The 22,038-nt window shown below is 37.6% G+C and overlaps 1 protein-coding gene across 4 annotated transcripts in view; it reads left to right on the top strand.

The window, feature by feature from the left end:
- Positions 1-2,903: 2,903 nt before the first annotated feature.
- RUNDC3B (RUN domain containing 3B) overlaps positions 2,904-22,038 on the top strand; it is a 51,047-nt gene continuing 31,912 nt past the window's right edge. For 2 of the 4 annotated variants that reach the window (XM_088061965.1, XM_088061974.1), the window contains exons 1-4: positions 2,904-3,218; positions 10,010-10,125; positions 17,646-17,779; positions 19,832-19,917. In XM_088061965.1, the coding sequence (XP_087918091.1) occupies positions 3,115-3,218; positions 10,010-10,125; positions 17,646-17,779; positions 19,832-19,917 (440 nt within the window). In that variant the 5' untranslated portion in view covers positions 2,904-3,114. Of the gene's footprint in view, positions 3,219-3,277; positions 3,309-3,940; positions 4,023-10,009; positions 10,126-17,645; positions 17,780-19,831; positions 19,918-22,038 lie in introns of those variants that run through there. The other 2 variants (XM_014248797.2, XM_088061983.1) reach the window with 2 other exon arrangements.

The following is a 22,038-nucleotide window of genomic DNA, read 5'->3' as shown; positions in this document are numbered from 1 at the left end:
TTTATTCTTTTGAAGTCTTCTAGAACCTTTTTACATTTTCTGTTTTGATAAGATGGCAGTGGAAGATAAACGATACTTGAAAGAAAGCAACAATTTTCAAGGAAATCCATTTACTTAAGGACTAAAACCTGTTAATATTGAAACCTAAGGCTTGGTCCAGCAGAAAAGTCTGATTTAATCTTAAATCTCTTTCAAAATAAAATTAAATAACTTATAAAATTTTATAAAATAAAAAACTTGCAGTTTCTGGGAAAAAGGTAGAGGAGAAGAATGAGAAGATACCTCTGATACACATAGAAAAGTTCTCATGGTTTTTGTTGGTTTCTTCTCTTTGGTGGTGGGGTTTTTTTTGGGTCTTTTTGTTTGTTTTGGGTTTTTGTTTAAATATTAGTAATTATCCAGTACGTTTATCATCAGTTCAAGAACAACAAACCTTTCACCTGAAATTGCTCATCTGCAGAGATTAAATCTACATCAACCTTAGCTTAAATTTAATTGAAAGTTTACTGAATTTGCAGAAATCTCTTAACAGAAGCTATAGAAACAGTGTGCCTTACAAAAGCCTCCGACAAGCAGAAAGATGCCTGAAGACAGGCTTTTAATTTTTGAGAGGCAACAAGTAACACATGCAACATTTCCCCTTGATATTCTGAAAGAACAAGTAAGGAACAACAGCTTGTTTCAGTCTTGTACTAGTAGAGCCATTTAAAATTAAAAAAATAAGTATTATTATTGATTCCAGTGTAGAAAGGATATCTTCCTTCAGATTTACCTGTGCCTCCACTTCTTTATGATGTTTCTGGAGCAGGGAGGAAGAGAGGCAGAAACAAAATTATGAACTACCTTATAGTGAATTTGAATGTAAGATGCTTGGGAAAAAAAATCCACTCAAGCAAAGAAGCTTTACTATAGAGAGGGCAGAACAGTTTACTTACCATGTCATATCAAGTTCAACGAAGACAAAGATAAGGTCAAATTTATTCAATTACATGTTGGGTGAGGTGAGAATACAACATATCAAGTAATAGATGATCGTGGAAATTTTGGTAAGTGGTAATACTTGAATCAAATTCTGAGAGCTTCTGATGAAAAAATGTTTATATACTACTACATTTGAAAAAATGTATTACCATCTATATGGTAATTTACTTTTCAGGCTTCTTATGTCAACATAATTCCTCTTCATGTAGAAAAATTGTGCTGGACACAGTTCTTGTTTGACAGGAACTGTCAGAAATAGCTTCATATCTACAAGGGATATTCTCCAAAGAAACCATAATCCAGTGGGGATTTGCATGTCAGTGTTATAGATACATATTATACTGCTGGCTTTTCACAAATATTGGAATGAATGTTATATGTATAAGGTTAGAAAACTTCGTTGTATTAGTGTGGTTCCTTCTACTTCTGTTGTTGATGAAGCTTAGAAATGCTAGTATAATATACATATGTGTTGAGCTATGGCATGGTATTGGAGTGGGGACTACTTTTGTTTGTATAACCCAGGGACTAGGGGAGATGGTTGGAGACCCCCCATTCTTAGATTATATTGTCCAGATGAGGACAGCAGTAACCAGAGCTCTGGGGGAGGAATATATTGCATTTCTGTTATCAGGGAATGTGGAACTCGGTGGAGCCAAGAAGATTGATTTATTGAGAAGGGGGTGAATCAAAAATTAAACAAAGAAACATCCAAAACTTAAGGAGAATGTTTGAATCATGTATGAGAATTTATGAATATGTAGTTGGATTCTGTTTTTAAGGGACAATCCTTTGTTAGTAAGGTGTGCTCTCTTGGCTGAATGCAGAGACACCTGGCTGTATCTGTATACTTTATTTTTATCTCCTAATTGTCTATTAAACCTTTAAATTCTATTAAAAAAATATGTGAACCTCGTTTTTCACATCAGTAAATAGAAATTCTTATGTTTCATTAAATGAATGGGTAGGTTGGAATTTAACAGACACATTTAGGAGTACTATGTACATAACTCAGTAGAATGAAGAGGTGTGCCAAAATCTATTTCACCATTCACCCTCACTGCAAACAAAGTTTGTAAATCAAACAAAATTATATTCTTAGGCTGAAAGGGAACTTCCTCCCATAAAGGAAGCAAATCAAACTAATTCATACAGTTTCACACCTCCCCAGCTATCCAGCCAAATCATCCTGTCTTCCAGAATTCATGCAATTCTGTGTCTTGCAGCCAAGGCAAAGCTCTATAGCCAGAGCTCTTCCAAGCATGCCTTAGTTCAGAGCTGGGCCAGCTGTAGTTTGGAGGCAAAGTGTATTCTCACTTCATTCCCGAATTCCCACAAGCATGGCCTGTAAAGCTTGCCTATTTCACAAAGCATTGTCCAGCACTGCAACAGACCGCCCAGGGTGGCGATGGACTCTAGTCCTGGAGGAGTTCAAAAACCAACGTGGCACTTGGTGGCATCTAGTAGACATGGTGGTGTTCAGTCAAAGGTTGGACTCGATGATCTCAGAGGTTTTTTCCAACCTTAATGATTTTGTGACTCTATGATTCTAATTATTTCAAACTCCTCCAAACGCTACAGCCACGGAAGTTCTAACAAGCTAGACGCCAACGCGCTAAGAAGAGAAAGACCTGCTAACAATTAAAGGACAATTGTACAGACAGTCGTAGAGACGCTTGGAGAGCCGCGGGGCTCCCTCGAGGTTCCGCCGCCTCAGGCGCGGCCGCCTCAGGCGCGACTCCCCCCGCCCGCTTCCGCCGGGGCGCGCGCCCCCGGAGAGCGCCCCCCGCCCACGGGAGCGCCACCAGGCGGCGCCGGCGCCGCGCCCCGCGCGCGCTGATTGGCTGGCGGCGCCGGCGCTCTGCGGCGCTGTGGCCGCCCGGCTGCCGGGAGGGGGGGGGCCGCCCCCCCCCCGCCGCGGGGTCCCCGCGCATCCCCGCCCGACCCGCCGCTGCCTCGGGCGCTCCGGGCCGGGGCAGCGGGAGGAGGAGCGGGGAAAGCACGGGGGCCTCCTCATCCGCTTCCTTCTCGTCCGCGTGCGGCGGCGGCAGGCGCAGCATCCTGGAGAGCGGGAGGCCTGGAACAAAGGCTCCGCGCCAGCCCCGGCGGCTCCACCTGCCCTGCCCAGCGGAGATGGCGTCCCTCGGCTTAGGGGGGCTCAACGTCTCCGCCCGGAGGAAGAGCGTCCCGTCCCGCAACGCCGCGGTGGAGAGGCGGAACTTGATCACGGTGTGCAGGTGAGCCCCGGGCCTGCCCCGCCCGAGGGGATCGTCCCCCCTCGCTCCCGCCGCAGCCCGCGGGGCCCGTCCCGCCCCCGCTCCGCACAGGTAGGTCGGGGCAGGAGCGCGGGGGGCGGCCCCGCCGCAGCCCTGTCCGGAGGAGGGACGCCGGTGCCGGCCCCCGCGGGGGTAGGGCAGCCTCCTCCATCCATCCTGACTCAGCTCCTGCGGGAGCGTTCGCGGGAAGGTGTCCGGGGCGGGCCCACCGAGGGGCAGGGGCTCACCGGGCAGTGCCGCTGCTGTGGAGCGTCGAATGGCCTCTTGTGAAGCGGGGGACTGAGAGGTTCCTTCTCGGCACCATGCTTGCGTTCTCGGGCGAAAGGCGGTGCGGGAGCAAGGCAGGGCAGGATGAGCGCTCGGCAGGGCTGGACTCGTGCGGGAACAACTGGTGTAGCTGCCCTTGCATTGACGCGGCCCGGCCGCGGGTCGGGTTCGGAGTTAATGTGATGAGGTTTAGAGTTCATGGGATGGGTCCGGGGAAAGAGGTTCGAGCCGCCCTGGAGGCCGCGGACCGTCTGCTTCTGCGAGCGCGCCGGTGCCGCAGGAGCATCCCGAAGAGGATGCGCTCCGGGATATTTTTATCTACGAAATCTAGATCAGGAGATCTGCAGTACTAAAGCTACTGTATTCAAATTTCTTTATTTCTTTCTTTTTTTTTTTAAGCATCTCAGTGCTGAGCTTATGCAAGCTTAATAACAGTTCCTATGACGTTCCATTTAAGCGTTTCCTCTGCTGTCACTGGAATTCATGCAGCATTTCCAGGTGTGCAGTAGTGATCTGTAACGTCATGGCAAACTTTTAAATATGTGGATATGCTGGTAGCAATGGCTCCATTCGGTCGTTTGTTTAAAATGCTTAATTTTGAAGTTATTTAAGTAGTTTGAATATTATCTGGGAAAGGTCTTCAACAGATTCATGAGGGTTATGATATAATTGTAGTTCTTGCAAATCTTACTAAAGTGCCAGGACAGCTATTAGATAATTTTGTACCATCACCACTTAATGCTGCAGCAGGATTTTTAAAAAACCCATAGAACCTCCTCTTTTCCACTCTCATTTTTTTTCTTTTATGGTGTACTGTTAGTAGGTTTTACAAAGTGCAACTGTATCATTCATCTCATGAATTTTCTTCCGTATTCCTTCAAGTCGTAGTATCTGTGTTTGAGTAGCATCATTTCTATTCTGTCTTTTCCTGGACTTCTATGCTTATCTCTGCTCCTACCTGTGAAAAAGATACACAACAACAACAAAAAAATTTAAAGTTTTTTTATCAAACCTGCTGAAGCAGCTTAAATAATAGAAATAGAAGTTTTCAATTTCACTGTTGTTACAGAGATGGAGATATTTCTAATCTCAGGATGGTGTGCTCAGGAAAACACCAGTTTTATCAAGTAATGACACAATTGTACAGGATTTAAACAGTTCTTTTGAAAGGAATATATTGTATTCTACAGAATTTGTTATGTTTTTCTGCCTCCCACTTGAGAAGAACTCTTCTGTACTCTGTGCTGTCACACTGTTTTTTTGCTTTATTTGATGCCCTTGTCCTGAAGTTGAAATAATGGTGTAATGTGTTTAAAAACACTTAGAAATCTGAGGGAACTCAGTTAAACACATAAAAATAAAAGAGCTACTGCAGAAACTGCTTAAGATTGTGTATTTTCATTATTTTCAGTAAAGTGACTTACTTTTGCTTTATCTTCACAAAACCTGAAGTTCTCAGTTTGTGAATACACATTAAAATTTGGAAAGGATGTTGAGGAAAAAGGATTTGTATTATTATGATGTATGTACATTTATATATATTTTTATTTTGCCAGTATAAGAGTAAATATTTAAAATATTTTTGTGTTTTACTGTAGTTACTATGCATTTTCTATTTTAGGAAAGTGTTATTTGTTAGTAATAGCCAACTTAGTGTTGAAAACAGTAAAATAATAGTCCTTTCCAATCAGAATTCTTTGAAAATAAGAAATTGTTCTGCTAAAAAATAGTTCAATTCAATCAAATTTGTATGGTATGGCCTGCTCCCCAGTGAAGGGGAAAGATCACTAGGAAGATACTCTTCTGGGTTACCATCTATTAACAGTCTCTGATAATTTAATGAATTGTTTTTGTCAAAGCTCCAGTTTAGCATATTTTTCCTTAATAGTTATACCAGCCTTTAGGGTTTTCATCTTTTCTTAGAGTGGTGATACCTAACTCCTCCTGCAGATGTGGATAGTTTCTTATATTTACAGTTTTGGAAGGAACTGGTTTTTCCCCTGAAATGTTGAGTGTTACTGTAGCCATGGAAAGTGACATGAGATACTTAAGTTCCATAAACCAATTGCATGTGAAAATGCATGGCTGTGTTTTTGTAACTGCACAGCCATGATTTAAATTGGAATAATTCTTAGGACTTTTTTTTTGTTTGAGTACATAATGTATGTTCTAAGCTTAGTCTCTCTCCTTACCTGTTTTCCCTTAAGTTTGGTCCCTTCCATTTTCCAGTAAGTGGCACTGAGATTTTTTACTAGTTATAGATTGTCCAACTTGTTTTAATCTAGTCTTCAATAGGATTCATAGATCAAAGATCCATATACAGAACAACTGAGACAGGCCTTGGAAGTGGTGTTTGTAGCTTAAATGCAGAATGTTAGCACAGAGTTCAACAACTATTAGGAAATATGTTTTTAAAACAGTGGTTTTGCTAATGCACGTAAAACCTGTTGCAGTGACATTGAGCCTTAGCTGAACTGTCTGGGCCATGTTTAGTATAAGACATATTGTATCATAATCTTAGGGATTTTTCTGTAGTAATAGTTTGAATTCTTTAAAATAGTATTTTAATGACACTTTCCAAATTGCAAGCTAAATAATCATGACAAAATCCTTTCATTCATTTGAAAACTTAAAAGGAAATGCAGAATCTGACAAGGCAAAGGGACAGATTCATACAGCAGTCTAATTTCCTGCTTTTTTCTTTTGGTTAGAGGCTTGTTGCCGTTTTGGGAATAAGCCTATAGATATGGAATGCATCCACAAAAGTTTTGGTTTTGGTTTGGAATTATTCAAGAAACTTGGGAGACCTTCTTACACATCTTGCAAAACAGCAGAAGAAGCTTCCCTAAAAAGATTGGTTTAAGTCTTTCTTATTCAAGAATGTCTCCATCTTACATAATTCAGAAGGTCTGTTTAAGGTTGGAGAATGCTGCTGTTTCTACATCTTCTTTCTGGCTCAAGCAAGAGTAGATTTGTGACAGACAAAAACGTGTAATAATCCAAAAACATCAGAGTTCATGAAGGTCATTTAGAAGCACTGATACTGGAATCTCTTCGATGGCAGTTACTGTATTAAAAAAACCAGCAAAAGTTGGAGAGTAAAAGTTGTTGCAGTAACACAATGGGAAATGTTGGATAAAATACATTTTTAAAAAAAAAAGTCTTGAAGCAACAGGTATTATAGCAACAGAAGCTACATTACTCAGCTGCTCTTACAGTCCACTTAGAAGTTAACCCCTGATGTGGAAGCAGATTGTTGCTCCGGAGTGCAGTGCTGCTGTGGCAGCCCAGTGGAGAAGAGATGGAGTGAGGTGGTGCTTGGGCTCTTTTCCCAAGTACCAAACGACAGGACAAGAGGAAAAAGCTTCAAGTTGCACCAGGGAGGTTTAGACTGGATATTCAGAGAAATTTCTCTGGGGAAGGGGTGGGTGGGTACTGGAACAGAATGCCCAGGGAAATGGTAGGATCACCATTCCCAGAAGTGTTCCAAAAAAGTGTGGATGTGGCACTTGAGGGCATGGTTTAGTGGTGGACTTGGCATCGTTAACGGCTGGACTGCATGAATCATCAAGGTGTTTTCCAGCTTCAGAGATTCTGTGAAGATGGGAGCAATACAGGGAACCAAGGAAGCAGCTCTAGCTTTTTTTTTTCTTCATAGCTCTTGTATACTTTAGACCTGACCTTTTTGTTTCTTGACTTTCAGTCTCCATGTGGCTCCACATAACTGTGCAAGGCCATGGACTTTCTGGTCTGGGGCCCATACACTGGAAACAACTTCAATGGCTGAGGAGAATTGCTTACTTCGTACTTACACTGTAACCGCTTTTCAAAGGCATAACTTCTTTATAACCTTAATAATTTTTCCAATATACATGGTAAACATGGTGAAGTGTGAATATCTAATATGCAAAATGTGCTCATGACTTTTAACTTGCACTTAAATATATGTTTGGCTCTTTGTAGTATTTGGAGAAAAAAAGATAACACACAAGTACTTGCCAAAGAGGTTTTTTTTTTTTTAATCTCAAAAAAATATTTCTAGTGAATCAAATTCTGCTTGGTAGTGCTGTTATCTTCCTGGTCTATGGAAGTAAGTACATCCTTGCCCTCCCTATAAATTCTCCTAAAAGCAAATTTAACCAAACTTGACTACAAAGGTTTAGGGTTTTGGTGAAAGGGAAGAATAGACAGATGAAGATTAATAGTTTTGATATTATGGCAGTAATATGAGCACTTAAAAAGAACACCATTTTGATGATGAGTTCTTAGACTGTCTTTTAAAACCAGACCCTAGGTATATTAAAAAAAAATTTGTTTCCTGAAATATTAGATATTTTTTTTCTTCAGTTGAGTTGCAGAATGCTTTAAAATTAAAAAAAAAACCAAAACTTATCTCTGATTTTTAGAAGTGTTTGTAAAATTGCTCTTAAGTGTTTCTTCTCAAATACAGCTCCATTTCTAATTAGGTATTCCATACAACGTTAATTAGTGCACTCTCAAGTATGACATTGAATACAGGAAAAATAGACATAGCTTTTTATTGTACTCTGCTTGATTTTGGAGTTTGTGGATGATCATATCTCTGAGTTTTAAGATGATATTCCTGTATTCAGGGCAGTACATCACACTGCTAACTCACTGTCTATCTTGTGTATGGATCTGTGAGTGATATGCTGCACCATATCTTTTTCAGACCTGCATGGTGTGGGAGGACTCGTCTTGTTACAGTTAATATTAGCTTAGTCATGGCATTGCTATAGGCATTTGTTTTTCAAAATGAAAGGTTTTTTTAAATCAAAAATTTCTCAGCTCTCACGTAGCTTTGAGGAAGCAATAAGTTCTGCCATTAGAGGAGTCAATAGCAGTTAACTGGTGGGCATGCATGTCTCTCACTCAAAATTGGTTAAAAATGTGGAGGAGTTCAAAACTGACTCATAATTTGGCACTGCAGGAGAAGCTTCCTCCTCCACCCTAATTCACTCCTAATTCCTGTTCTGCAAAAAAACACAACAATAGAAGCCTGCAGGAAAGGTAAAATAGGGAGTCTTTATTCAGAAGTTTACTGAGTAAAACAAAATTGATTGGATACTCTTGAGCTATGTGTCAATTCAGTTTGAGCATTTTAGTTTTGTTCATCAGAAGGCTGTGCTGACTCCACTAAGGAAGCAGTTACTTATGTACTACAGAACATTTCAAAATAGAGCCATTGTAAGGAGCTTCATTCCTGCCCATGCCTATAATGCTGTGCTGCTTCTTCAGCTGTGCAATAGAAGTACTGATGTTGAGATGCTGTGAAGCATATTTTTAATGAATGTATCCATATTTAAGAGTCACTTCTCCTCTCCTTTCCAGTACTAGAAAATCTAGAACAGTTCGTAGTGAGCACCATAAAAAGTAGAACTGGCAAAACTGAGGAAGCCAGTGCTCTCTCAAGTGTAGGATCTGGGAAGAGCAGGCAGTGAGAACATCCCAAGTTGACAGTGTTGACATTTGGGTGTTGTGAAAATTATCTTCTTGGGCTGTTGCATGGCTCTTTTAATACAAATAAGATTGTTGCAAAAAAACATAATCAGTACCTCAGATTTAATACTTTTGAGTTTGAGAATGTGTGAAATTTGTCTTGAAACTGAAAACTGGAAGAACAAGTTGCAGAAAGGAAAATAAAAATGGATGATGATTAAGATCAGGAAGGCTAAAGAAAAATAATTTTTTGTCACATTTGTTGGAATTTAAACTATCCTCTGAATAAGAAGTTTGTATAAATGTAGGTGTAACTAAGCACAGCAAACTGGACAGTTGGCTAGTTACATCTTACCTGCTTTGTACAGTGACTTGATTAAGCCTTTCCAATTTTAAGTGTTAGATCACTGAAATGGAAGGCTTTTCTAGCATAATAATGAAGTAATATAGTGCTGAATAAGGATTACCCCATTCACAGGGAAATCAGTCTAAGTGAATGCAGAGTTAAGAATGCATAAAAATTCATTGTTTTATAATAGGTCTAGATTATTTTTGCATTAAGATGAAATTAGAGTATTCTCATAATAGGATAAAGTTTATATTTCTGATTATTGAACATGGATTTTGGGAATAAAAGGAGCACTGACAAAATGTCAAGCAAAAAATGGTTATGTTTAGGATTACAAAGAGAAACTGATGTTGGATGCTTTTGAGTGCTTGTTTTTCTACAACATCATTATAATAGTTTAGAGAAGAGAAAAATAATTAGCTCATTTCTATGTGAAAGGAGTGGGGATTTTTGCTTTCTTTCTGTTTTTAAGGCTTTATGCCTAAGACCAACAATGACAATTGCGCTTTCACGGTATATCTGAATGTTTTGTGTGTTCCTGTTGCTCTGACTGAACTTGAAATCATCAAGGTGGATTCTGGTTCCGTGCTCTTTTGGTTTATACAATCTACTGCCATGCTATAGAGGACCACTAATAATTCATATAATTTATTATTGTCCTATATTTTTGCTCTAGGTTTTCAGTCAAGACTCTGATTGACCGTTCCTGTTTTGAAACTATTGATGATACTTCCCCTGAATTTAATAATTTTGCAGCTATTCTGGAACAGATTCTTAGTCATCGACTGAAAGGTATGTTAATTAACTTCCTTACTGGTGATGATTTTACCACGAGCATTTGTTTATACAAAACCAATGTGCATCTGTATGAACTCCTTGATGCTGAATGAAAGCATTTGCTTTCTTTGTGTGTCTGGCCTATTGCTGCTACCTTCCATATTTTCTGCATTACTATATAAAAGTGAAAGCAGCTATTACTGTGAAACGTGTTTCCAATGATCTTGTTGGAAGCCTTCTGGGCTGGTAATTAAGCAAGTGAATGTTGCCATGGTGCTGAGCTCTGTCTGCTTTTCTGCTTTATGATAAGACTGTGTTCTAGGAGCCTAAAAGACAATTATGTTATCTGCATCAGTAGGAGCTAAAGAGCGAATCTGGTGCTGCTCCCATGTCTTTCTCCCTTCCTTGGTTTTGTTGCCTTCTTTTCCAGATACTGTTTTTAGGTCCTTTCATTCTATTTCCCCACCCCTTTAGTGAAGCTGGTTTTTCTGCTGGAATGTCCTGGATTAGATTGCTTTTGAGAAAGGTCAGTTGTTGGTTTTCTTCTTGTATCAAGTCAGGTGTTCTAATTCCAGATAATGTCTGTTTGCATTTTTCAATTGTTCTAGAGGAAGCTGCTTTGCTCAGAGAACAGAGTGTGCTTTAGCGGTAACAGTTACTAGAAGAGAACTTTGGAAGCGTCTTCTAGTTTCTTAGTTCTGTGTACAGTTTCTGAAATGATTTGAGGATTATGAAGAACATCATAATCATCTAAATATAGATGTCTAATATGACAATCTACTCATTTTCATACTTTTTAATATTCATAACCAAGCTTTGTGAACAATACTGTGTGTAGGCTGACATTTGAGTAGCACAATTACTACCTGCTGTGGTTCTGTCAGAGAAGGAAAAAAATGGTGCACAGTATGGTAGAAAGAGAGTTTGTCACATTGTGACAAAGATTTTTGGAGTGATTATGGGTACTTAGCAGCTTGACTCTGCAGGGAAATTGTTCTCTTTTCTCCTTCTCTCTTCTTTGCTTCACAGTCTTTTATTCAGGACAGGTAGTACAGAGAAGAAGCCTTGACAGGCTGGCAAATGGAATTTGCAAGTGAAAAATAATTTCAAGCGAGAAATGGAAAAATTCAAATAGCTAAATTTTTGTTTCTGTCTACCCCTTGTAATTGCTAGTATGGTTTTCTAAGTTTGCAGAGTTAAAATTACAGAAAAGGCGGGAACTTGTGGATTGTGTTGCAAACAGAGAATGTTTTGGTAATAAGCTAGTTGACGGCATGTAATTAAAAAAAAAAAAAATAATGAAAGAGAAATTGAGATAAGAAATGTACCTTTGTACACTTCAAATTTTAAGAGGGTATGTATTCTACACCATGGGGCTTGAAAGAAATTGTATTTTATTGATGGAATTGCCTGGTATATTCTGAATGCTTACTTTGTGTCAGTAGGAGTAGACTAAAAGCAGACTGGTGATTGCAGTGGGTTGTATAGTGTTTTGAACCTGGCAGAACATATTTGATCTGTTTATCTGTGGTAAGATAAATAGCTTGATTGTATCAAAGTTGTCAGGATAATCGCATGGCAGTGTAGTTAAACGGATGATCCAGATTTGAGAGTCTGAGTATACAGAATTTTACTTTCTTAAGGCCATGGCAACAGTTCTTAATCTTCAGCTTCTTTTGGAAATACTGGGTGAGGAAGGAAGAATAAAAAAAAAGTACTTACTTTATGTTATAACGTATAAAGTTTACTTTTATTAGAAAACAGATTACTCATTACATTGTCCAGTTGTAATGAAAATCTCCATGATGTTTCTTAAACTCAGTGTAGTTTGCTACAGATTTTTATTCTCTCCCTACTGCCCAACTTTCACTCTGTGCTTACCTTTCCTGGCTGTGGCCTTCACAGGGTCCCTTAGTGAGCCAGACCAAGAAGTCAGAAAACTGATTATTTTCCCCATAAATGCACTTTTTTAGCCCAGTTGCTTATATTCTTAAGAATATTTTACATACGGGTATTTTCTTAGTAGTAAAATGAGATTGGCAGAAACAAGCCAGCTCACACAACAGAGGTCTATAAATGCTGCTTGAATATGTGCATCTGTTGATGTGATACAGAAGACCTGGCACATATGGCACCAAAATAGTTCCAAAAAAAGGTAACATAATATGCTATGGCACTACCTTACAGCTAGCTACATGTACTGGCAATAAGTATCAGTCTGGAATAGGCCACTGTTGACAGTAAAAGCAATCTGAATTGCCCTAAGGATGAGAGAGTTTGAGTAAGCCATATTAGCTGTTTAAGGGATTGCCTTAAGCTGTTCAAAGTGGAGAGCTATTTCCCTGTACTGTGTAACACTACATGGGCAGTATACCTGGTACTTCCCACAGGTGCTGAGTGCATTGAGAATGTGGAGTAGACCAAAGATAGTAATGAGGAGGATATAAGGCATGTGTCCTTCATGGCATTGAAGTAAACTGCAGCATCCCTGCTGGGAAGATATGATACTACTGGACAGGACAATTGAAAGTCTTGAAAAGGGAAGAGAGACGAAGTAACAGAAAAAAAGATGAGTGACTAATTACTCTTGTATTTCTTCTCAGGAATAAGCTTTTTCATGGTTTTACAATACAGCAGAGATTAAGTGTTACTTTGAGGGGGATACAGAGACAGTGTATTTGAAGGTCCAAATAAGACCTGTAGTCTTGAAAGGGATTTTACAAATTAGTGTACAAATGTATGTGTGTTTGATAATCTTTAAAGCAAGGTGAATCATTTCAGGAGCCATTTTTTTCTCATATAGTTGTTTGGAATTTTTCCATTCTTGACCATTCTGTGCTATGGAGATGAAGCAGTATCTTGCAGTCATCTGTGTGGTTTCTTGTTTTCATTTCTAGCCACATATTTTTCAGGTATATTTCCTGCAAGCGGCTTTTTTATCGGATCAGCTAAGTATGTATGCGTAGTGCAGAAATTGTAGGACATCAAAAGTGTTCAGCAACAGTACTTGGGATTTGATCTCAGGTATATCCAAGCTGATTTAAAACCTGAAGTAATTTCAAAGTGTTGTGTGCTTTGTCTTTACTATATAACTAGGTTGTGTTATTTTCTGCCTTTTCTATCACTTTACGATAGTGTTAAGTGAGTTAGTGAAAAACGTGAATGACTACTGTAGATTTCTATGGCCATCATCTCAAAGATATCTCTGAAAACTAGTCTGCTGGATGTATTTACTGACTTCTGTGTTTTCAGTGTAATAACCTCTGTGCAGCAAAAATGTTTAATATCCAAACCGCTAGCCAGTCTGTGTGTTTAGAAATAGTGCCTGGTGTCAGTGTGTAAATGTATCTAGTGCATCTTGCTTGTGACTTGTGTAATTTTTGCATATCATGGTTACTGTGAGCACACTTGTCATCTGTATACTTACTTGCATTTTCCACCATGAGGACACAAAAAATATGCTGTGCCATGCTATTTTGACACTTTCACAACTTTGCGTGCCTATTTTCCTCTATGTTTAGGAGGCACTATAAACATATCAAGAGCTTCTCCTGGGGTTGTTCATGGAAGCTGCTTTTGTCTATCCAATCTATGTGACTCCTAAATTTTGGGAATTCTTTGAGTAAGTAAAATGCAGCTTGTAGTGCTCTTTGTTCTGAGAGAAACGGAAGTCTGCTGGATTAAATAATTAAGATAATTAAGGAGTGAAAAATGTAGGCGAAGGATATAAGAACTAAAGGTACTACTGTCATGAAAAATACAAAATAAACATACAGATGTGGTAGCCCTTTATTTGGTACAATAATGTTGTTAGCAGGATAGCTTTTTTTACTAGATTTAGTATCTATACACGTATAGTGACCCATTATTCTTTTTGACTAAGAAGAAACAAAAGAGCTCTTGTGTCATTTATAGTTTAGTTTATTCTTCTTGTATACAGAAAAAGTGTAAATGAATTTATAATTGTCTTGGAGGACAGAGTTGATGAACTACTCTAAGTATTCAATAACCCATTTTGTAGGCTTGAAATAAGGGTAGGTATCAGAAGTTCCTCAAAGATCACACCAGTTAATTAGCAAAAAGTTGTACTAAAACTTTTTATTGAATAGAAAAATTCGTTTCAAACTAAATAGTATTTAGTTTAGGGAAATCTGGAGAAAACATGTCTGTACCTTGGAGCATCTTATCATTACTTCTTTGCAACTGTTGAGCTTTGTAAATTAAATTAGACTGTGATTGAATAGGTACCAAACTGTTTAATCTTATTTGTGAAAAATTTCTTGGGCATGAAGAAGATCTCTGATAACTGTGGATGTTTGTATCTAGTTGTCGGAACAGAAATGGTTGTTGATACAAGCAGGTGTGTAGCAGTATGCAAAAATGTGGTGAAAGCACAAAAAAAAAAATCACAATATTATTTCTATTTGCTTTGTAGTTCTGTAGACAGGAATGGAATTTATTTGAACGATGTTTAATATTACACATGCAGCTTCCATGCATACCTAACAATTTTGTTTGGCTGACAAAACCAGCATAATTTCTGTTAGAATAGCTGTCAGCTTCTACATCTTCAGATGACACATGAGCTTGACAGCAAAGACCACATGCTCTTTGTTCTGTGCACCTCCTGAGAAACTTCCTCTTTCCTTAAGAAGTACTTTGACAGAATGATAGTTCTATATTAAAACTAGCTCTCAATTTTATTAAGATCTTTAAAAATTTAGATATGATTTTGAAATCATAGAACAGCCCAGGTTGGAAGGGTCCTTGAAGAATCATCTGGCCCAATTTTTGGGGATGGGAGTCTAGATGAGAATATTTGGAACCCTGTCCAATCACATCTTGAAAACCTCCAGCAATGGAAACTTTGCCACATCACTGAGGATGTATTTGGTTCTTTCTGTAAAAAATTTTCTTTCTTGGGATGAAACTTCTCACAGTGCAACTTGTATGTGTTGCTTTTTGTCTTCTGTGTGGCTCCTTGTAAAGAGGGAGCCTTCACCCTTTTTAAGGACTGGAAAACTGTGATGAGTTCCCCCATTGAGCCTTCTCTGCCCTAGAGAAAAAAAAATCTAATACCTTCAGTCTTTCCTCATGGGATGGGTTCAACAGCACTTTGAACATTTTTGTGACCTTCCTTTGGTCTCTCCAATCTGATCCTGCCCTTGAATTGTAGAGACCAGGACTGGACACAGTACTGCAGGCAAAGCCTGACAAGCACTGAGCAGTTGGAGCTGTTTCATTTCTCATTCTTGACACTTTTCATGGCTGTGTGCACTGAGTGCTTTGATGGACAAATAAAATTTCACATGCTGAAAGCTTTTCAAATTTTAGTAAATCTATACTTTAATATCTTATTTAGTATTTCTTAAAATACATTCTCACTATTCTCAATTAGTTTTTTCCAGCATTTTTCTGTGAATAGATAGGTTGAGAAAGTTTTTCTTCAGATTATATTAATTATGAGAGTGTGGGCAAGGTTTGCAGTTGTAGGGACAGAATTGTGAAATATAGGAGACCTTGGTTCACAAAAGGTGCTGAGCTTGCTGTGAGTTTCAAGTGAAGAAAATTCCTGCTGAAGTCTGAAATCCGTTGTACCCTCTCACAGAGCTGGAATGAGATGGGAGCCCACTGTAATATCACTGTATGTTGAATTATGGCCAGCTGGCTTTCTTAATCAGTGTAAACCAAGTAAGTGCTGTGTGCTACTATGGATTTCTGTTGTAAAGTTATTTCCTGTGTTAAATGACCATGTCTTTTTCAGGTGTTCAATTGTAAAAGGAATTGCCTTGCATTAGCAGAGAAAACTGGTGTGAAACTGTTTTTTGCTAAATATATTCTGCCCTTAAGATAGTTTGAAAAAAGCCACAAAAGTTAATATATCATATTGCCTTTATTAGATGGAACTGGAATTGCTGATATGGAGTCATCTTTACACCCTAGCTGCATTTGGTTTTGTAGGTACAATTCCTAGGGCAGAAATGTTTTTGGTTTGGTGAAGAATTTAAAAAATATCTGTAGCTTTTGTGTTGTTAAAATGCTGTAGAATTTTTCTTGTGTTCCTCTAAACTTGGTATTTCAACAAAAATAGTGAGTTTGTAAAAGCACTTACCTTGTGAAATTTCTTTTATTTTAACCCTTAGAGCTGAGCAGATCTAAAGCTACCATTACTGCAGCATCTTGGTATGCTATTTTTCTTTGGCATATTGTGTATTATCTATTAATTCTTCCTGCTTGTGCATTTTTGTATTTTTAAAAGGCTTTTATCATGCTTTGTATTTAATAAATGTATCTGTGGTGAAGAAAGGAGATGGACCACAGAGTCAAGTGACATACACCCTCTAGGGGAAGAAGAACCTGCCACTTGAATTTATTCAGCTCATAGGGGACAGATATTTGACACTACTTTGGCTATGCTTGAAGCTAAGTCTAGTCATGTCAGATAAAAATGCATATTTTGGATTTTATTTTCAGTATGTGTGATTTGCAGTATCACTTTCATATATTCTTTTTCTTGAAAACTGAGCTTTCTGCAAGAAAAGAATTAGAAGTCTTTCTCATACATTAGTAAAACTTCCTAAGTGCAATTCAAGATTTGAGATAAGACAAATTTAGCTTAAAAATAAAATATCATTTTATATGCGGACAAGGTTTTGCATATAGCAATGGTAGCAGTCACCAGAGGGCAATATTAACCTTATGTGCTCCATACCTGTTTGCAGGTATGTCCAAAGTGAGAACAGTGTGCTGTTCACTCTGAAAAATAGGGTTGAACTGTTGTACTGCTGCTGAAATTTATGTGGAGATGTTGCAAGTGCTGTGTAGTTTTGCCTTTCATTTTCTAAGTGCAATACATTGCAAACTGGGAGAAATGTCAAGCATTTTGGTTGTAGTTCCAGAAGGGGTAATAATCTGCTCAATTATTTTTGTTCAGCTTCTGAGGGAATGTTCTGTGTATACTTAAAAGAAATTGCAACAGAAAAACTTTTTTGCTTATGCATCAGCTTCTCTTCAAATGAAAGTACATTTTGAAAAATTCCAGTCTGCTCTTAAAATAAAGATAACACTACCACAGCAAAGTGGTATTTTTGTATTTTTATTTATATATTTTTTTTAAGAACAAAACTCTCTATTTGAGTGTATTAGTGAAATGTATATACTCCCTATAGAAATAGCATAAATACTTCTTGCCTCATATTTTTAAGTCACAGCTTTGTGCTCAGTTGTGATTGAAGTGTTCTGTGAAGGACTTTTGAGTATTATTTTAGCACAACAAGAAGAAATAACCCAAGAAAATGCACATATATACACAAAGCCCTAAACTTCTCTTTGTGCATCGCTTCCAAACCAGGTTGAGCTGCATAATGCAACTTTTTTTACATCTGTGAGTCAGTTTTCAGTAAGAATTCACGGACTTGTATGTATGAAATCCTTTCAGTAAGCGCAGCATATTAGGGAATATTTAATTACATTTATCTCCAAAAAGCAGAGAGGGAGGTTCATAAATCTTTATGTATCTTGTATTTTGATTTAAGGTCAGATCACCTGGTTCGGCTATGAAAGTCCTCGTAGTTTCTGGGACTACATTCGCGTAGCTTGCCGAAAAGTCTCTCACAATTGCATCTGCAGTATTGAGAACATGGAGAATGTCGGTTCTTCTAGAGCTAAGGTAGGGAAGAGAAAGGCTAAAGTGACTTTTTTATTGCATTGCTGTGACATTTCTGTACCTGTAAAAAAAAAAAAAATAGTACTTAGCTTACTCTACACATTTTTTCATTGTTTGAATTTTTTTTTAATGTGCCTAGTAAATATTTGCTTTTAAAAAGCCCCACTTTTGAATTGGAATGTGTTTCCTTTAAGATTTCTTACTCAGTAGAAAAAATTCTCTATTCAATGATTGTGTTATATTATAAAATGATTGTCCTCATATTTTTTTACTTTACATAAGTTTTTGAAAACACAGCATTTTAAGGGAAATTGAGTTCTTGTGGACATGCCAAAGAAATATTAAAATTGTAGAAATTGAGTGATTTTTTTCTTTTCCCTTCTAATCATTTTGTTTCGTGTAGAATATATGCACTGATAGGATAGGTGTGATCAGCTCTTAAGATTTATTTTAAAGGTATTTCTGAATTCTGAGATTTTAATAGCTATGCATATTTAAATTCAGTAGATAATAAGATGCATGGCTATTTTCTGAAATATTCTTATAAATAAATTAAAACTTTCTATTACTCTGTGGACTACTTCATGCCCAATAGTAGACAGAGAACCTAATTTGTGCAGTGAGTGTGGAGAACAGTGTTTAATTTTTTAGGGGATTACTTTGATTATTACTTTGGATATGAAAAGATGGAGAGCATGTTGACACAAATACCGATCATGTGCATCAGTTTGACTGGTGGTCCAAATAAGTGTCCTTCTTAGCCTGAAAGCTGTCAGCAAGGGTTTGCCAGTGCTAGTTGTCTATGCTTTCACTGGAGGTGCATAGGCTTTGGTCCTCAGCTAAGCAGCATCATCACTTTCGTGGTTTCAGTCATGTGCTAAATAAATGTGATATAAAGGCAGCTATCAGGTGAATGTCCTTTTAATTTCAGTGCAATCTATGTTAATTTTTTTTGCTGTGCTGTTGGTGTTTATGAAAGCAATTTTATCCAGTATTTCATAGAATCTTGGAATGGTTTGCGTTGGAAAGGATCTTGAAGACCATCTAGTTCCAATTGCCCTGCTATGGGCAGGGACATCTTTCTACTTTCTTTTAGCTTGAACCTGCTCCCCCTTGTCCTGTCACTACATGCTCTTGTAAAAAGTCTCTCTCCTGCTTTCTTGTAGGCTCCCTAGAAGGCCACAGTTAGGTTATGCTGAAGTAGGATTATCATCTGCTACTGGTTCTGGTAGAATGTCTGTAGTGATGTTCAGCTAGATGTCAATAAGCACTGAATATATAAAGCATAAAGACATCTTACTATGTACATAAATGTTTCTATGTTTCTATGGTTTACAAGAAATGTTCCTAATGTTCTCAAAAACACAGTTATAACTGTGGCAGCCATTGAAATGTCTCCCTCTTGTAAGCTAGAATCCTGTGCACTAGACCTGCAAACACAGGACAATGTGCTGTCCTAAGGGTTATTTTTTAAAGCTATTCCTGTTGTTTATGGAACTGTTTGAGTGAAGTTTTGCTTTTGGACTCTACAAGATTTAGGCCTCAAGTCTGTACTTTATATGCACCTTCTCTAATAATGTTGTTACTGAGAGGAAAAAATATTGCACAACTCATTTTTTTATGTAAACTCCTCAAATATTTGAAAGAACAAAGAGAATCACTTTGAGGACAAGTTACTGCCACTTTACTGTGGAAACAACTGGATGCTTCCAATATTATTGATTTTAAAATGTAAAGCTTTCTGCCCTGATCTGCTGCCTCTTACATACATGAATTTTTCAAAAGGCTGGAGCTTATAATTAAAGAAAAAATCCCTCCACCCTCTCCTTAAAATTTTAGATAACTTTATTTCACAGTAAACTTTGCGTACTTGTAAGAATGCATTTTTTCTTTTCATTATTTCTATAATGAAGTACATCCTAGCAACTGCTTCTGTTTAATGCTAGTTTTGTTAATCAGTCATTTAGTCAGGTAAACCAGTGGTATTGGTATTCAGATTGTAAAACTGTTTCTTTCTGTAATGCTTAAATATTTGATACCTGTTTCATCTTGCAGGGTCGAGCGTGGATAAGAGTAGCACTTATGGAAAAACATTTGTCTGAATACATTTCCACAGCTCTGAGAGACTTCAAAACAACCAGGTCTACAAGAATTTGATTTTTGCAATATTTTAGTAAATGTTGTTGAAGTGAGGGATTTATGTTTGGAAATGAATGGTTCACTTGATTTGTATAGTAAAGAATGTCATTAATGAAAGACCTGTAACCTAATGAAAGATGTCTAGAGTTGGTATGGGTTTGGTTTTAGTATGGGTAAAACTGCAAAATCGAAAATCTTTTCATGACTTAAAAAATGTGGAAATAAGCCTGGAATTCTTGAAAAGTCAGAAGCAAAGAAAACCTCTAAAGTAGGAACTAAATCTGAAACAGTGGTGTAGTAAGGATAGATGTAGTATTCCTTTCAAAATTGGTAGAAAGACTAAGGACTCAGTAAAAAAAAAAAATAATAATAGTAACTTTTTCTGAAGAAAAAAGGAAAAGAATTCCAGGAACATCTTGAAAACTGTAGAGTAGCAGAATTAGTGATCGGGCATGGCTAGTATTTTTGCCATGATAAGAAAAATGTGTAACAGATTTTTGTTTTAACTTCTAATGATAAAAACAGGGACGAGAATATGCTCTATGATAAAGAATACTCTGGCAGTTTTGGACTGGTTTTAGATAATGTAATTATTAGATGATATTTAATCTCATAACAAGTATGTCTTACAGATTTTAGATGAAATCATCTGAATATAAGTGGATCTGTAACCATGTACTTTGTTGAGCTCTGAAACTTTAGACATAACAAATGGGCTATTAAAACAGTAAGAATTTTCTCTGTAAGGACTTCTGTTCATTTAGAGTATAGTTTGTTTTAATACTATTTGTCCAAAGATCTCCATATATTTTGCCAGCTGACTTTTAAAGCACAACTCGGTAAACATCCCATTTCATTGCAGTTTCAAAACCTGTTGTCTTATTTTACCCAGATTTGCTTGCATTTATAGTAGACAAGAAGCACATAAAACAAAGAAAATCTGGAAAAAAATTGCTCATGCTGCTTCAAACTGAAAATTCGCATGGATTTTTAAGGAGGAGATGAGGAAGAGTAGGGTCACAAATTATGTAGTTAAGTAGTACATTCTTTGTCCCTGTTTTGGTAGTGTAGTTTGTTAGTGGATAGCAATGGTCTTATTTGATTAGCAGTTTCAAATTCATTTATTTGAACATGTTAATGTTTAATATATTTGAATGTTCTTTCAGTGGTATAGCTTTTGGAAACAACTTCTCTTGCATTCCAAACATAGTAAGTGCAAAGTTTCTTTTGAAGTAATATTTTAAAATACATCTAATGGAAATAAAAATTACATTTTCAGGTTTTGGTTGTGTGGATTTCAAAGTCGCAAACAACAATATGGACATATTTTCTTTTCCCATGTGGGATTTCAGATAACTAATAACTGACTTGATTTTTTGGGTGATGCTTTTCATCATTTATTTAGCATTTTAAATAACATATTTTACTTTATGCATATTTAATAATTATTTGTATAAACTCTGAATTTCTTGTGTTACACATGTATGTAGCATACAAGATTATCTATCATGCTGATAGCTCTTTTTAAACCTCACTAGTGTGTTTAGGTGCCTGGAGTTAGTTCAATGAAGCATCACATTCTTAGTGCTGTATGTGCATATTACACTTGGAAGAGGGGTTTGATTAAGCATGGGCGCAGAATTATTTTTCTAATGAATTGGTCAGACTCTTAAATTATAGCAGACTGTTGTATTGTGAGATGTCACGTGTTTAGCACTGAATGAAGATTTGTGGGTTTTCCAAGTTGGTTTGGCTGGATTGCTGCAGCTGTCTTTAGCACTGGCGCTGCCAGGCTAACTTCTGCATCTCACCATTGAAGGTGTGCCCTGTCCTTTTTGTGTGATTTCTTCCTAGGCACTATTTTACAAGAACTCAGTGCAGATTGGTGCCTGGCAGTGATTTTAAAAATGCCAGTGAAATGGCTGGTAAGATCTGCATGTACTGGAGGCACTGCTGTTCACAAATAAGAGTCACTGTGCTGAATCACTCTGTGCAGTCCCTCTAGCTCAGTGCTCTGGCTCAACCAGCTTAGCATCCCAGTGCCCTTCCTGAAGTAAGAGTACAGAGATGAGTTTGTACTTCCTAGCCTTACTATCAGGACTATAATTTCTGTCTTCTGAGAT

Source organism: Pseudopodoces humilis, chromosome 1 (genome assembly GCF_049639895.1).
Source record: "Pseudopodoces humilis isolate 2021_Gansu_Grassland_sample_001 chromosome 1, ASM4963989v1, whole genome shotgun sequence".
NCBI lineage: Eukaryota > Metazoa > Chordata > Aves > Passeriformes > Paridae > Pseudopodoces > Pseudopodoces humilis.
Note: the sequence above shows the minus strand (reverse complement) of the source record. Positions and strands in the feature narration are given on the sequence as shown.